The sequence below is a fragment of the Ovis aries genome, chromosome 17, assembly GCF_016772045.2.
Source record: "Ovis aries strain OAR_USU_Benz2616 breed Rambouillet chromosome 17, ARS-UI_Ramb_v3.0, whole genome shotgun sequence".
Classification (NCBI taxonomy): Eukaryota; Metazoa; Chordata; class Mammalia; order Artiodactyla; family Bovidae; genus Ovis; species Ovis aries.
The window spans coordinates 35,553,294-35,570,141 of record NC_056070.1 but is presented as its reverse complement, the minus strand read 5'-3'; the positions used below and the strand labels follow the sequence as shown (position 1 = coordinate 35,570,141).

General features: G+C 34.3%; 1 protein-coding gene across 17 annotated transcripts in view; it reads left to right on the top strand.

Annotated features, from left to right (window-relative positions):
* The window catches only part of BLTP1 (bridge-like lipid transfer protein family member 1), a 208,042-nt gene that overhangs the window by 166,726 nt on the left and 24,468 nt on the right, over positions 1 to 16,848 (top strand). For 5 of the 17 annotated variants that reach the window (XM_042234373.2, XM_060401062.1, XM_042234374.2 and 2 more), the window contains 11 exons: positions 281 to 404; positions 4,437 to 4,546; positions 5,649 to 5,739; positions 6,292 to 6,354; positions 8,601 to 8,854; positions 9,638 to 9,853; positions 10,977 to 11,157; positions 11,711 to 11,912; positions 13,593 to 13,754; positions 14,380 to 14,519; positions 15,942 to 16,143. In XM_042234373.2, the coding sequence (XP_042090307.1) occupies positions 281 to 404; positions 4,437 to 4,546; positions 5,649 to 5,739; positions 6,292 to 6,354; positions 8,601 to 8,854; positions 9,638 to 9,853; positions 10,977 to 11,157; positions 11,711 to 11,912; positions 13,593 to 13,754; positions 14,380 to 14,519; positions 15,942 to 16,143 (1,745 nt within the window). The remainder of the gene's footprint in view (positions 1 to 280; positions 405 to 4,436; positions 4,547 to 5,648; positions 5,740 to 6,291; positions 6,355 to 8,600; positions 8,855 to 9,637; positions 9,854 to 10,976; positions 11,158 to 11,710; positions 11,913 to 13,592; positions 13,755 to 14,379; positions 14,520 to 15,941; positions 16,144 to 16,848) is intronic. The other 12 variants (XM_060401065.1, XM_060401059.1, XM_060401063.1 and 9 more) reach the window with 3 other exon arrangements.

Here is a 16,848-nt window from a genome sequence, read left to right as displayed (position 1 = left end):
TTCTGCAGAGCATTTCCATAGCTTTCATAAGATTATTAAAGAGACTTCTTGATGTAGAAACAGATAAGAACCATTTCCTAAAACATTAAAGACAGTTTTTTTTTTTTTTTTTTTTTTTTACAGTTTGCCAGGTATGGGTATTAACATTATGGAGGATTTTGGCCTCTCCATACAGAATCTTTGATATTCTGATAAGTTAAAGAATCAAAAAGGAGCAAGTAAAACTCATTCTTTCTTTGTTAACTCTTTACACTAACTGCCATATTTGTTTTGCATCCAGAAAATTAGGTGCAAGTGAAGGAACTATAAACCAGGAAATTCAACGTTATCAACAGTTAGAATCTGTTGCTGTGAATGATATTAGAAGAGATGTTCGTAAAAAGTTACGGAGGTCCAGTATGCGAGTGAGTAAACAAAGAGGATTTTATTAAATTATACTATTTTAAAAATGCTGTTGTTTTCTGAAAGTTATGATGATACTTATGTTGTTCTCTTGCCTTCTCCATTGCTGGTGATAACATTTTATTTTTATATCTCATGTCTACTATGTATTAAGCACTGTTTAAAGCACTTTATACTTACCAACCCATTAAATCTTTGTAACAACCCTATGTGTTAGCTTGTATCACTGAGTATTTTCACCATTTTAAAGATGAGGAAACTGAGGCACAGAGAACTCAAGTAATTTCACCAAGGATACACAGCCAGTAATCCCAATGGAGCCAAGATTCAAACCCAAACAGTGGGATTCTACAGGTTATGCCCTAGCCACTGTGTTTTGTTTGCCTATCATAAAGTCATACTCTCTTTTTTGACTCTAAGTCAAATGTGAAATCTTGAAATGTCCATTCTACCCCATCCCATTTTCCACAGCTAACATTACTCTTAGCCACTACATACTCTCAGCACTTTATTCTTACCTTTATTATTTACATGTTTAGTTGCCCTTACTAGAGTTTGAGTCTCTTAAAGGACAAGTTATTTATCTTTGACCCTACCATCTACCGCATTCTCGGATTTAGCCTAGTTACTGAACAACTGAAATAAATATAGTAGAAAATAATTATAAAACTTATTCAAGTAGAGGTAGGTTGCTTTGGGTCAAAGTGGTCTTCTTAGTAGAAAAACTAATATTTTAAAATATAGCCAGCAGAACCCTCCATTTTTCTAACCAGAATAAGGTTTTGAGTACCACCCCAATACACATGGACATCACCAGATGGTCAACACCGAAATCAGATTGATTATATTCTTTGCAGCCAAAGATGGAGAAGCTCTATACAGTTAACAAAAACAAGACCAGGAGCTGACTGTGGCTCAGATCATGAAATCCTTATTGCCAAATTCAGACTTAAATTGAGTAAAGTAGGGAAAACCGCTAGACCATTCAGGTATGACCTAAATCAAATGCCTTATGATTATACAGTGGAAGTGAGAAATAGATTTAAGGACCTGGATCTGATAGATAGAGTGTCTGATGAACTATGGAGTGAGGTTCGTGACATTGTACAGGAGACAGGGATCAAGACCATCCCCATGGAAAAGAAAGGCAAAAAAGCAAAATGGCTGTCTGGGTAGGCCCTACAAATAGCTGTGAAAAGAAGAGAGGCAAAAAGCAAAGGAGAAAAGGAAAGATATAAGCATCTGAATGCAGAGTTCCAAAGAATAGCAAGAAGAGATAAGAAAGCCTTCTTCAGTGATCAGTGCAAAGAAATCGAGGAAAACAACAGAATGGGAAAGACAGAGATCTCTTCAAGAAAATTAGAGATACCAAGGGAACATTTCATGCGCAGATGGGCTTGATAAAGGACAGAAATGGTCTGGACCTAACAGAAGCAGAAGATACTAAGAAGAGGTGGCAAGAATACACGGAAGAACTGTACAAAAAAGATCTTCACGACCCAGATAATCATGATGGTGTGATCACTAGTCTAGAGCCAGACATCTTGGAAAGTGAAGTCAGGTGGGCCTTGGAAAGAGCATCACTATGAACAAAGCCAGTGGAGGTGATGGAATTCCAGTTGAGCTGTTTCAAATCCTGAAAGATGATGCTGTGAAAGTGCTGCACTCAATATGCCAGCAAATTTGGAAAACTCAGCAGTGGCCACAGGACTGGAATAGGTCAGTTTTCATTCCAATCCCAAAGAAAGGCAATGCCAAAGAATGCTCAAACTACTGCACAATTGCAGTCATCTCACATGCTAGTAAAGTAATGCTCAAAATTCTCCAAGCCAGGCTTCAGCAATACATGAACCGTGAACTCCCTGATGTTCAAGCTGGTTTTAGAAAAGGCAGAGGAACCAGAGATCCAATTGCCAACATCCGCTGGATCATGGAAAAAGCAAGAGAGTTCCAGAAAACATCTATTTCTGCTTTATTGACTATGCCAAAGCCTTTGACTGTGTGGATCACAATGAAGTGTGGAAAATTCTGAAAGAGATGGGAATACCAGACCACCTGACCTGCGTCTTGAGAAACCTGTATGCAGGTCAGGAAGCAACAGTTAGAACTGGACATGGAACAACAGACTGGTTCCAAATAGGAAAAGGAGTATGTCAAGGCTGTATATTGTCACCCTGCTTATTGAACTTCTATGCAGAGTACATCATGAGAAACACTGGACTGGAAGAAACACAAGGTGGAATCAAGATTGCCGGGAGAAATATCAATAACCTCAGATATGTAGATGACACCACCCTTATGGCAGAAAGTGAAGAGGAACTACAAAGCCTCTTGATGAAAGTGAAAGAGGAGAGCGAAAAAGTTGGCTTAAAGCTCAACATTCAGAAAACGAAGATCATGGCATCCGGTCCCATCACTTCATGGGAAATAGATGGAGAAACAGTGGAAACAGTGTCAGACTTTATTTATTTATTTTTTTTGGCTCCAAAATCACTGCAGATGGTGACTGCAGCCATAAAATTAAAAGACGCTTACTCCTTGGAAGAAAAGTTATGAGCAACCTAGATAGCATATTCAAAAGCAGAGACATTACTTTGCCGACTAAGGTCCGTCTAGTCAAGGCTATGGTTTTTCCTGTGGTCATGTATGGATGTGAGAGTTGGACTGTGAAGAAGGCTGAGTGACAAAGAATTGATGCTTTTGAAGTGTGGTGTTGGAGAAGACTCTTGAGAGTCCCTTGGACTGCAAGGAGAGCCAACCAGTCCGTTCTGAAGGAGATCAACCCTGGGATTTCTTTGGAAGGAATGATGCTGAAGCTGAAACTCCAGTACTTTGGCCACCTGATGCAAAGAGTTGACTCATTGGAAAAGACTCTGATGCTGGGCGGGATTGGGGGCAGGAGGAGAAGGGGACAACCAGGGATGAGATGGCTGGATGGCATCATGGACTCGATGGACGTGAGTCTGAGTGGACTCCGGGAGTTGGTGATGGACAGGGTGGCCTGGTGTGCTGCCATTCATGGGGTCACAAAGAGTTGGACACGACTGAGCGACTGAACTGAACCAATACATAAGAACTGATTAAATCAGAGCTGCTAAGGTTAGAGGAAGTGGGGAAGGCTTCAGGGATCCTTAGTTCATTGGCTTGAGCTGTCTTTCCTTGCTCACCACCAGAGTCCCAGACAACGTCATTTGAATACTGTTCTAAATTATTTAAATTAGGGATAGAATTCAACTTAATATTCATCACTGGCTTCTGATGATACTAAATGAACAGTGATGATCGGTAATATATAACTTTAAAATTTTTGACACTGTGTACTTCACAGTCATGTGACATAGTGTTAATGTTGCTTGCATACTATTTATAAGTTAGTTTATATTTGGCAATTAACTTTAAAAAATAAAACTAGGTAGAGAGGATTAGGGAAATTATTGAAATTACATCTATGTTCTTAACATTTATCAAATTTGTCAATTCCCTTTTAATTCCACTCAGTTCCCTTTTAATCCTCTTGCTTTCTCATCTCCATTATTAGACTTTTTAATATCCAATCTCTCCAAACTACAAATTTGAAGAAGGATTTAGAGACAAGGAGGGTGTTCCAGTCGGCACTTCCTGCCTGTCCTTTTCTGTAATTTGAGCTCTCTTGGTGGGGTAGTACTTGAAATGATTAGTGTCACTCTCTCCCTCACCTTTCTCCTGGAGTCCTTCTGTTCAATTCTCATTTTCTTTTCTTACTGTTTTCTTTTTTCCCCCTGATTTCTGTACCTCTCAGCCTTGCTCCCAATCTTTCCTTTCAGGCCAGCTAGTGGCTCTTACTTTCCTTTTAAGAGGAACTGACGTATGGACTAAGAGGAGCTGATTCCTGCTGCACTTTGACCCATCTCTGTTGTTAAGTGATATTTAAAGTCACGATTTAAGAGAACTTGTTATTGATCTGAAGGAGACTAACTTGTTAACTAGCAGAAAATTTTATCTGAAGTCAGATATTAGAACAGCTAAAGTCACCCTATTTCTTTCCCCTTCATTAGGCTGCTTCTCTAAAGGATAAGTGGGGTTTGGGTTACAAACCAAGTTACAGCAGATCGAAGAGCATTTCAGCTTCTGGAAGACCACCTCTTAAGCGAATGGAAAGGGCAAGGTAATAGATTTCAATCGATGAAACAAGTAGTAAGATTGCTGACTCTTTTGCCAAAGTTCACTACTTATTTATTTTGTTCTAATTGGGCAAATTACAAAATTAAGGTAGCAAATGGATGCTGTCAGTATAAGAAGTTTGAGGAATTCTGTCTCATTTAAATATACTTTTATTTTATAAAAGTCATTATGTATTTTTTAGTAATGATGTACATTGTCATTTAGACAAATTTATGTGTAAACTTACAGACCATCCAAAGAAATAAATATTTGCATATTTGTAACTGTAGCTTTAAATTTGTCACTGTAGAAAAGGTTCTTTTTTTTTATGAAATAGAAAATTAGCATATACTGGAGGTTCAACAGAACCAAAATTTTTTTTCTTTTTTTATATTTATTATTATTATTTTTTTACTTTACAATATTATATTGGTTTTGCCACACATCAACATGAATTTGCCACAGGTGTACATGTGTTTGCAATCCCGAACCCCCCTCCCGCCTCCTCCCACACACCATCCCTCCAGGTCATCCCAGTGCACCAGCCCCAAGCATCCTGCACCCTGTCTTGATTTTATATGGAAAAATGTAAATTTTAATATTATAGAAAAATACACAGAAAAATATAGTTTTACTAGTGAAAAAACAATATAGGGACTTCCCTGGTGGTCCAATGGTTAAGACTTTGCCTTCCAGTGCAGGGGGTGAAAGTTCCATCCCTGGTCAGGGAACTAAGATCCCACATGCCTCGTAGCCAAAAAAACAAAACCTAAAACAACAGAAGCAATACTGTAACAAATTCAATAAATATTTTAGTCCACATCACATACACACAAACTAAAAAAAAGAAGAAAGAAACCTTAAAAACACTATACAATAAGTATAAATTGTTTTTTATAAGGTTTGGTTTTAGAAAATCCTGTGTTACTCAAAGCCATGAATTTTGTTTAATGCAATGATAAAGATTAAGGCGCACCAAAAGTTCAATCCTTGGATAAAGTAAATATTTAGAAATAAAGTGTTAATGTCATTAATCAGACTTTTATAAAAGTCCAGGGTTTTTTTTAAGAATATTAATGTTTAATAACCTTATATTTTACTTACAGTTCTCGAGTAGGAGAAACTGAGGAGCTCCCAGAAATCCGTGTGGATGCAGCATCTCCTGGACCCAGAGTCACTTTCAATATCCAAGATACAGTAAGAGAGAGACTATTTGTTGGTGATATATAGTGCTAAAGAATATTTAGTAATTACTAAATTATATGAGTTACTCAGTGAAATACTAATTCCTACAAGTGGAGTATGAATTATGATGGTTAAAGTCTCTGTACTTTACCAAATAGGGCTCTGCCCGAATGCTATCATTGAGAGCCGTACTGCAAGTATTAGTGTTTTATGTATAGTCTCCATACTGCTTGCTCATAGGTAGAAACGTTTTGTTGAATAATTTCTTTCAAGTTCAGTTCCAGATTAAACTAGGTATTTTATACAAATGTATATGTATATGTTTTTTATTTAATTTATTTTATTATTTATGTACTTTAGCTCAAAACATATAGAAATAATATTAGAAACTAGTAGTAAAAAAGTCAGTTTCAAAGTTATATTATAATTTTATAGCATTATAATTTTATATTATAATTTTATAAAATTTTTGTTAGAATGTTTGCTCTTTTGTTGTTTACTTTTAAAACCTTGGTTTTTTACTTTTCATAAATTTTTATAAATTTTCTTATTATTTTAATTAAGTTGAAAAAAACAGTATGGGGAAGTGCACCACAATCGAGCTGTCCTGGGGAAGGGTATTTTCAGGTACTTTTTAAGAACAACATTCCTTTAAAATTATTTAACCACTCTGAAAATCTGCTTTCAAAATGTCTTCCTCTCATTTCATACTAAACTCGGGTCTTGGAAATATTTTATATAAAGCTTTAAAATGATTGGTTGAATTCTTTTTTATCATGTATATTTCATTAACTCTTGCATGAATATATTTTAGTTCTATACTTATAATTTAATAGTAATTATTTAATCTCAAAAATTAAAGGACTAAATCAGTGTACCAAATTAATGAAATCATAAACCAAAAACTGCCATATATTAGTTATTTGGTAATCTTTAAGTGAATCTCTTTTTCCCTACATTCATTTATAAAAAGAATCTTTTAAAAAAATGAGTTACCTAATTCAAACTAGAATCAAACTTATCTCAGAATAACAAATTAATCATTGAATGTTATTTATTGAGTCACTGATATAAAAAAGCATGTATAAAAGTATTAAAAATTATGTTCAAAACAGTATGGAATGTGCTACACAATCATTTATAAGTTAAATTAACACCTTTAACCACATGTTTTCCCTAAATATAGTTTTAAGAGTAAAATTTAATTTTAAAATTACATTTGTATAGTAGGTGTATAAATCTTTGTCTAGAAATTTTCCACCAAGTTACCTTTAAAATCTGGAACTTACTCCACATTTGTTTTGTTTCACTTCCCCCACTCTTTTAAGATAGCCTCAATATATATCCCATAGTTCCACTGAATTTAGTCAAGCTGAATTGTTTTAGAATTATTCAGTTGTAATAGAGTAAGCTTGAGAGACCTGTCCTTTTTTCTAAAACTGAACTTGGAAACAAATCATTTATAGTGAATTGAATAGATTCTACTAATTTATGTTTTCACCTGTCCAACATTTTTAAAATCAAGAAAATTGACATGTAACATTATTTTCAAATGTACAGCATAATTATTTGATATATGTATATACTGTGAAATGACTGATTTATTCTTAAAGGCATTAATATTTGAATTGATTCAAGTCCTATTTCTAAATTGTGTATGCTATTTATGAAAAACAGTATATAAAAATAAGTTACAAAATAGATCACTAAACATGGTTAAATAGAAAGTGAAAGTTAAAGAAGCTCAGTTGTGTCCGACTCTTTGCAACCCCAAGATTATACAGTCCATGGAATTCTTCAGGTCAGAATACTAGAGTCAGTAGCCTTTCCTTTCTCCAGGGGATCTTCCCCACCCAGGGATTGAACCCACGTCTCCCACATTGCAGGCAGATTCTTTACCAGCTGAGCCACAAGAAAAACCCGGTTAAATAGAAAATAAATATAAAACACAGGGATATTTATCTACGTAAACTCTTAGCACAGCTTTAAAGAATCAAAGATTTTCTTATAAAATATGACTTACTTATTTACTAAATGATGTACTGAAGAAAAGCTATAAAGAAAATCTAGATTCTGCAAATGTTTGAAATTTTGATTATAGGATTTCACTATGCATCTAATTGTAGTATCAATAAATTTACCTTGCACATTATACATTTCAACGGCTTGTCACATTCTCAAAGGATATGTAAGCAACTCTCAAAACATGGAATCAAAATTAGGACACAGAAGTTTGGGTTTTTTTTTTTTTTTTTTTTTTTGCCTACTTAAATGAAATGGCCTCATGGTACAGTCCTCAGGGAACAAAATTATATTTATACAAACTATTCACCTTAAAATATAGGATTCTTAACATTGGCTTGGCTGACATGCTTAATTATGTAACTATTTACATATCTTTCTTCAGCCCTTTAGGGCCCATTTTAAAAAGATGTATCCACAGAAAGTATTCTAGAAGCACAAAGTGCATTCTGTACTAACACCTGCATGCTCTTTGCATCACTAATTGCTCTCTTGACCTTCTGATTTAAAGTTGATCACATTGTTTCCCCTTGTCTCCATACTATGATTAACTATTCTTTAAAGAATTATACTATGTACAAATCAACATGATGTTACATGCTTACATAAAGTAAAATTTCACTCTGTGATTTTTAGTGTGTCAGTGGTATGACTTTCTGTGGTTTGAACTTCTTCCTTCCTTGTTTTGTATGCCATTTCATATGTTCACAGAGCTGACTTTTCAGTTCAGAGTGAGGAAATCCAATTTTGAGATTTTAAATGCTTAAACATATATTTTTTCTTTTTCTTTTTTAACTTGAAAAGAGGTTTGTAATATGAACCTGATTCATGTTTTCTCTCTTTACATTCAGTTTCCAGAGGAGACAGAGTTGGACCTCTTGTCAGTAACCATTGAAGGTCCTTCCCATTACTCATCAAATAGTGAAGGATCATATTCCGTGTTCAGTTCTCCCAAAACCCCAGGAGGCTTTTCACCAGGCATTTCTTTCCAGTCTGAAGAGGGCCGACGGGATGACAGTTTGTCTTCTAGCAGTGAAGATTCTGAGAAAGATGAAAAGGATGACGACCACGAGAGGGAAAGGTTTTATATTTACAGGAAACCCTCGTGAGTAGTAGCCCTTTTATTTTAAGATCCTTAGGCAGTACCTTAGAGCTGAGCTTAAAACATTTTACAACTGTTAATGTTTACAGAAAAACAAATAAATCTTACTGTGCCTAGCCAGAGTGAGACTGAGACATATCCATGATTTACTAATATAATCTAGCTCCATATGGCATTAGTTTTCTTCCCCCCCTTTTTTTTTAATAAAACCTGGAAAGTAGCATGTAAATTTTACAGTTTGTGAAATGAAATCTCCTCCAAAATGTAGAATGTAGGTCATATTCTGATATTCAGACTCTTCATTAGCCAGTGATTGTGCCTGTGTCCCAAGTACTTAGCACATTGCCTGGCACATAATAATTCCTCAGTACATAGTTGTTGAATAAAGTGTGACTCCATTAAACTTAGGAAAATACCTCAGTTAGTAAGAGCTATCTGGGTAATTTTTGTGAATTTACAAAATACTAAAATTTATTTACAGACTTTATTTCCAAAGTTATTTGGCTCAAACAGTAAAAATTCTGCCTGCAATGCAGAAGACCTGGGTTCAATCCCTGGGTCAGGAAAATCCCCTGGAGGGTGGCATGACAACCCACACTTCAGTATTCTTGCCTGGAGAATCCCATGGACAGAGGATCCTGGCAGGCTACAGTCCATGGGGTCACAAAGAGTCAGACACAACTGAGCAACTAACACTTTCATTGCTCACATAACATGTTGGAAAATAGTTTGCTGAAAACTCTTCCCATTTTACTACAATGTAATGACCAGCTGTTCTTTCTCTAGACATACATCTCGTAAAAAAGCAACAGGCTTTGCTGCTGTTCATCAGCTGTTTACAGAACGCTGGCCAACAGCCCCAGCCAACAGAAGTCTTAGTGGCACAGCTACAGAAAGAAATATTGACTTTGAACTTGATATTCGAGTTGAAATTGATAGTGGAAAATGTGTGCTCCACCCAACCACCCTTCTACAAGAACATGATGATATAAGCTTGAGAAGGTAAGATATTGGTCAGGAATACTATTTATATATCACTAATCATAACAAACATTTCTCCCCACATCCCAAAATGCAGATTTAAAGAGTGTTTTTAATCATAGTTTGAATGTTTGAATGTTCATTTGTATAACATTCTATTTCTTTAAGCAAATGTATATTTTTTGATGATTAGAAATGGATGACTGATTTAGATTCTACAAATTTGTTAAACAGTTTTATCTTTGGAATTCTCCAAGTATGAATTTCTCAGTTAGTCCCTATCCTTTTATTCACATTTCTGTTTCAAAGAATGGTACAGTACTCAAAGGTGTCTTGTTATTGAGAGTTTGATGAATTCATAAAGAAATAAGAAAGATTGGGAAACAGTTGAACAAAGAGGCTTCAGTAAACTGGAATGTTGCTCAGGCTGTAACTGTAGCTTTACCATGTTTCCATCATTGAAGAAATAGTTGTATAAACAGGTCTAAAGTTAGATTAGTTTTTCTTTGAATTTCTGTTTTGCTTTTCCTTCCTAATCTAAAAAAAAATTAGAGAAAATAATAATATTAATAATCTAGTGGATGAGTAAGAAATGGGTGGAAATACAGTAAAACATGTAGGAAGAATGCTGACAATTGTTGAAGCTGGGAGATGGGTCCATGGGGGTTCATTCTACCATTCCATTTACATTTATATATTTGTAATTTTCTATAATAAAAGATTTTTAAATGTCTCATTGTCTAATGAAGATTTTTATACAATGAGATGACAAAAAGGCAGTATAACTAGTTAAAGTCTTAGAAGTGTAATAGTGATGATAAAAAGAATGTTAATTTATTTTTGGTTGAACTGCAATAAGCCAAAATAAACTTCTGGTATTCAGCTATATTTACCTACGTAAAGAGTAGTTTCATTTGGTTCAGCCTTCGTTTGGAAGAGTTGTGACCTCAGGAAAGGACAAAGGTAACTGCCCTGTATAGTTATGGAATATACAACATAAACCTCATCCATGCAAGGATTAGCCAGTTTAGCTAGAGATAATGACAAGCCTCACTTTTTCAACTTTATTAATAGAAATTTGACCTTAAACAACATAAGAGAATGTCTTTCAAAAAGATAAAAAAACATTTTTTTCTTTTTATAGGAGTTATGACAGAAGTTCCAGGAGTTTAGATCAAGAATCTCCTTCCAAAAAGAAGAAGTTTCAAACTAATTATGCTTCTACCACCCATTTAATGACTGGCAAGAAAGTGCCATCATCTCTACAAACAAAGCCCAGTGACTTAGAAACAACAGTATTTTATATTCCTGGAGTTGATGTAAAGGTAAAAACCTAAGTATTTAAAATAAGAAATTAGATTATTAGTAGCCAGGTTTATTTCCTATCGTATGTATTCTTCCTTCACTGCTGCTGCTGCTGCTAAGTCGCTTCAGTAGTGTCCAACACTAGTTACATTAAAATGAGACTTTCTGAAGTTTTCTCTAATGTAGCTGTATTCTGAACATGAGACCTTCTAAATTGCACATTGCCCCATGTGCATGAAATTTTCCATGAAATTTTGACAGGAAGAAGTTAATTTTCTTTTTTAAATATGGATATTCATGTTTGCGAAACATTGCCTAGTACAACTTTTTTAGATTCTAGAATTATACATTCCTAGAATGTTAAGCTAGAAAGAATTTAAAATAGTATCTGGGATGACCTCTTTTCACTTTAAAAATGAAAAAAGCTAATAAGGAATTTGTTAGAGTCACAGAGCTAACTTGTAAAATCTTCTGGTTCCTGGATCAGTGGTCTTTCTGCCGCATTTTAGTACATTTCTTTGTTTTCCTCATGTGCATAATTTTAATTTTGGAAGTTTATTTGTTTCAATACAGTTGCATTACAATTCCAAGACTCTAAAGACTGAATCACCTAATGCCTCCAGAGGATCTTCCTTACCACGAACACTCTCTAAAGAGTCCAAGCTGTATGGTATGAAAGATAGTGCAACATCTCCTCCTTCTCCTCCTTTACCTTGCACTGTCCAGAGCAAGACTAACACCTTACTTCCTCCCCAACCCCCACCTATTCCCTCAGGTATTTAAGGAAAATATACTTTAATTTTTTTCACAAATTAATTTCAAGTCATCACCTACTTGCTCTAGGAAGACTTTCAAATTCACATGTTAAAGAAAAAAGGACTTAGACTTGCCAATAATGACTGTACAAAATTCATGTATGGAAGTGTAAGCTAATTCCTTTTGCCTAGTTTTCAAATTGCTATTACCTTAAGAATATCAGCTTCTACTTAATTTTGAACTGAACTGGATCAGTTCAGTTTCTATATTTAGAAAGTCTTATATAGTTCAGATTTGGGAGCTTATGATCTAGATGGAAACATCACACTTATATATTTAAGACAGAATACATTGAACTTAAACCATATTTATTATCTATTATTGCATAGCAAATTATCCCAAACTTAGTGGCTTATAATCTTAGACATAGTTTCTGTGGATCAGAAATTCAGAAGCAGTGGGGCTGGGTGCATCTAACTTCACAGTTTTCTAGGAAGTTGCAGTCAGGATGTTGGCTAGGGATACAGTCACCCAAATGCTTGACTGGGTCTGGAAAATCTGCTTCCATCATATCCCATTCACATGGCTGACAAGCTGGTGCTTTAGTTTCTCCCCACATGATTGGGCTGCTTGAGTGTTCTCGTGACATGGCAGCTCACATTCCCTCAAAAGGAGTGATACAAAAGAATACATGGCTGAAGCTGCAATATCTTCTATGCCTTAGTCTTAGAAGTCACATACCATCATTTCCACAATATCTTGTTCATCATATAGGTGACCCTTATTCAGTGCGGGAGGGAACTACACAAGAGCATTAATACCAGGAGGAAAGGACCGTTAGAAGTTACTTTGGAATCTGGCTACTATACTACATGAATAATACCTTATATATATAATAGAATTTCCAAAAATGGGAATATTGGGTTGGTAAAGAATTAGTGAAAAAGCTTTATTTGAGAGATGGAACTTGATACATAAAATTTTCAAAGTAGCAGTAATCATGATAATAATGCCTAATATTTTTATATCACTCTTAAATTGACAAGACATATCTATGTCCATTAAGTACAGGGCATGTATTATTATCCCCATTTTATATATGAAGAAAGTTAAAGCTCATAAAAGTTGAATTTCTTTCCTAGGTTTACAAACTAATACATGGTAGACTTGGAAAGCTAAGCCAAAGTTATCTAAAACTTAGCTGTTATATCATTCTGTTGACATGGAAATATTTAGTCAGGTAGAAGGAAGGAGAGATGCAGCCCATGTAAGGAGGCATGTAAATATTTACCAGGTAAGAACAGCAAGAACCTAAGAAAGTGTAAAAACTAATGTTTTTCCTCACTTGCCACAAATTATCATTAGTCAGAGTTCTCTATATCTTCTTAAGCTGACAGATAATACTAAATGAGAGACTAAATGCTAAAATAGTAATGAAAGAGTTGGCGAAGTGTAAATTTGAAAAACTGAACCAAAATTTGTGACCTAGAGCAAGTAGGAGTAACTGTTGTATTTATATACATCACTGATCATCTCTGTATTCTAACAATAAGATTTCTATCAACCTATTTTTATTGCATTCTTGTATGGTTTTAAGTACAAGGTGCTTCACCTGATTAAACTCATATAATTCTAATTTCTCACAAAATTATGTTTTCTGGAAACTATTAAATTCATCTCACATCTATACATGTTCTAGCCAAAGGAAAAGGAAGTGGAGGAGTAAAAACAGCCAAGTTATATGCCTGGGTAGCACTTCAGTCATTGCCAGAAGAAATGGTGATCAGTCCCTGCCTGTTAGACTTTCTGGAAAAGGCTCTGGAAACTATCCCAATTACACCAATTGAAAGGAACTATACAAGTGAGTGTCCTCTTAAATAACTAACTGCCCATCACATGTATTTTGGGGTCCTGTTACTAGAAGGATTTTGTAATGTTTTTATATATTACTGTATAATACATTCAATGATAAAGGAATTATAGAACTGAAAAAGAACTTAAGAGACCATCTAGTCTTGGTGGGGTTTATGATTCCTCCATGGCTACAGCTATTTAATGACAAAATTAACATCCTTAGTCCTGTGTTTGAAGAAGGAAATGGCAACCCACTACAGTATTCTTTCCTGGGAAATCCCATGGATAGTGGAACTGGCGGGCTGCAGCCCACACATTCACAAAATGGACATGACTTAGCAACTAAACAACAGGTCCCATATTAGAGTGACTCTTGGACTGGAAACACTCCTTGAGAACAATGGCAAAATTACTGTTTTATTTGTATGTTGTTTGGTACAGCAGCGGGAATCAAGAGTTTGAAGGAATGAGTAAGAGGTTTGAATAGGGAAAGTTGTAATGAATAATGGGCTACAGAAGCCAATGTTTCTATGCATTCATGCCCCTGATCTCAGTACTAGCAAAAGAGAAAAGGATCTTTTAATAAATAGTTTGCCTTTACCCTAATAGTAAAACTTTAAATACTTTAACAGCTGTCAGCTCTCAAGATGAAGATATGGGACATTTTGAAATACCAGATCCTATGGAAGAATCAACAACATCACTAGTATCATCTTCAACATCTGCTTACTCTTCCTTCCCTGTAGATGTTGTGGTTTATGTACGAGTTCAGGTAATATACTTCATCTATTCCTTTTTATTTTAAAGAGAAAATGTTTTCTTAAGTTTATTTGAACATTTACAATATTAATTCCTTTTAAAGTTTTCTTAAGGTTCATGGACCTTTAGTATGTCTATAATGGCCTAGAGGTTGCCTGAACCTCTGGAAAGTATGTGTACAATTTTATGTGTTATTTATTTGTCTTTATTTGTCTGCTGAGGAAGTTCATATCTTTGAGTGTTCAAAATTGAGATCTCATTATTTTGTGTCAAAGGTAAAAATATGTAAGTTAAAACCCTTTTTTAGCACATTATGACTTTTAAAAATTATATCATGCCACCTGTATTTTTTGTCATTATGGTTATTTGTGGGCAGACATAAAGTGAAATTGAGATACAAAGTCACAATAGTACCTTTTTTTAAGATTCTTCTAAGGGTTATATAATTATGTATTTAATAATTTTATTCTAAAATTCTGTCCTGTTTCAGGCCTGCAGGAGTATAGGCTACCCCTCTGATATTGTGGTTTAAGTTCCAGACCACCACTGTAATAAAGAAAATATTGAAGTGAAGCAAGTTATATTTTTTTTATTTCCCAATGTATATAAAAATTGTTTACACTATCCTATATTCTATTAAATATGTAATAGTATTATATCTAAAATAAAACAATACCTACCTTAAGTAAAAAAGAATGCTATTGGAAAAACTATACCATTAGACTTGCCCAAGGAAGGGTTGCCACAAACTGTCATTTTTTGGGAAAAATAAAAAACAACTCAACATCTACAAAGCACAGTAAAATGGGATATGTTATATTAGCATTCAGTTGAGTCTGCTTATTAAGGAGGATTTAACTTGTTTCCAAACTTCAAGGTTTAGTTTATTTTCAATTAAAACTTTATGATCAGTCTCAAGATTAAAAGAAACACTAATGATCATCTCTTCAGTAATTTCTACAAAAGCAATTTGGCCAAAAGAATTTCAGTCTGATCTTCTGGAGTTTTGCACTAGCTTTTTTGAAGATCTGATGAAAACATGTAATAAGTGAGGGCTTGAGAGTTTGTAAAACTTCAGTTATAAATGCAATAGCAGCCTTTTAAAATTGCAGCATAAAAAAATCACTTCCTTTAAAATACTTGATTATGGACAATATGAACATAAACATATTTAATGTTCTGAATTATCTAAATGTCTACATATTTACTGTTTACAATTCCTCAAATATTTAGTTTTAAAATGATATGATTTTCTTAATGCATTTTGGTTATTATATCATGTGTCTGTTTGAAAAAGGTAGGGCATTAAACTCAAAATAATAAATTTGATATATGTAGACTGAGATGGAAACTGAATGTAATTTCTGGAGTCCAATAGAAAAATTTTTAATCACCTAGTTTTAGAAACTTTTCTTTGTCTTTCTGTACTTTTCAGCCCTCACAGATCAAGTTTAGCTGTTTACCAGTGTCAAGAGTAGAATGCATGCTAAAGCTGCCATCCCTGGATTTGGTGTTTTCTTCAAACCGAGGAGAACTGGAGACTTTAGGGGCTGCATATCCTGCAGAGACCTTATCCCCTGGAGGCAGTGCTCCTCCAAGCGGAACAAAAACCTCCTCCAGCAAAACTGGAGTACCAGGTGTGGAAACATTTGTTTATTCAATTAGCATAAAAAGCCAAGTACTATTTTAATAGTAATTAATAAACGTTTCCAAATAAATACATTTGGAATTGGAGAATGTTTGAGAATTAGGTAATTTATAGAAAAAAATCCATAGTGGATCAGAGTTTTGAGTGTATTTCATTATACCCAAGGAATGGCAGTTGCATAGTGTTGTCCATTCATGTGCATATTACATGTATTGTGAAGTGTGAGTGATAATGTGTTCAAGTACTTTTGAATGTTTTATTTTATGCTGTATTTTTACATTATGAGTGATCAGTGTTGCAAATGGTAAGAGCTGTAGTATTATCTTGCAAGGATTTCTTATCACACTGAATTAAAAGTATATCAAATTGTGTGTATATGTATAAAAAAATTTTAGTAAAAATTTTAGGTAAAATTTTGTTACCTAACTCAAATGTCTATTTCATGAAAGATTTAGGTATTAAAGTAGAACTGATGATTTCCTAATGAGATAGTCACTTTTCACTCAGTGTCATTTCTGCCCTAAAAATCATCTGGAGATCACAAATGCAAGTAGTGAAAATTTTATGGGACATTTTAAAAAAGACCAGAATGAATGAAAATGTAAAACAACTGATAAGAGAACTAATAATAAGACAGTTTAACAGTTCTACCCCTAAAGCAGATATTGGAATATTCACTTTTTTCTTAATATCA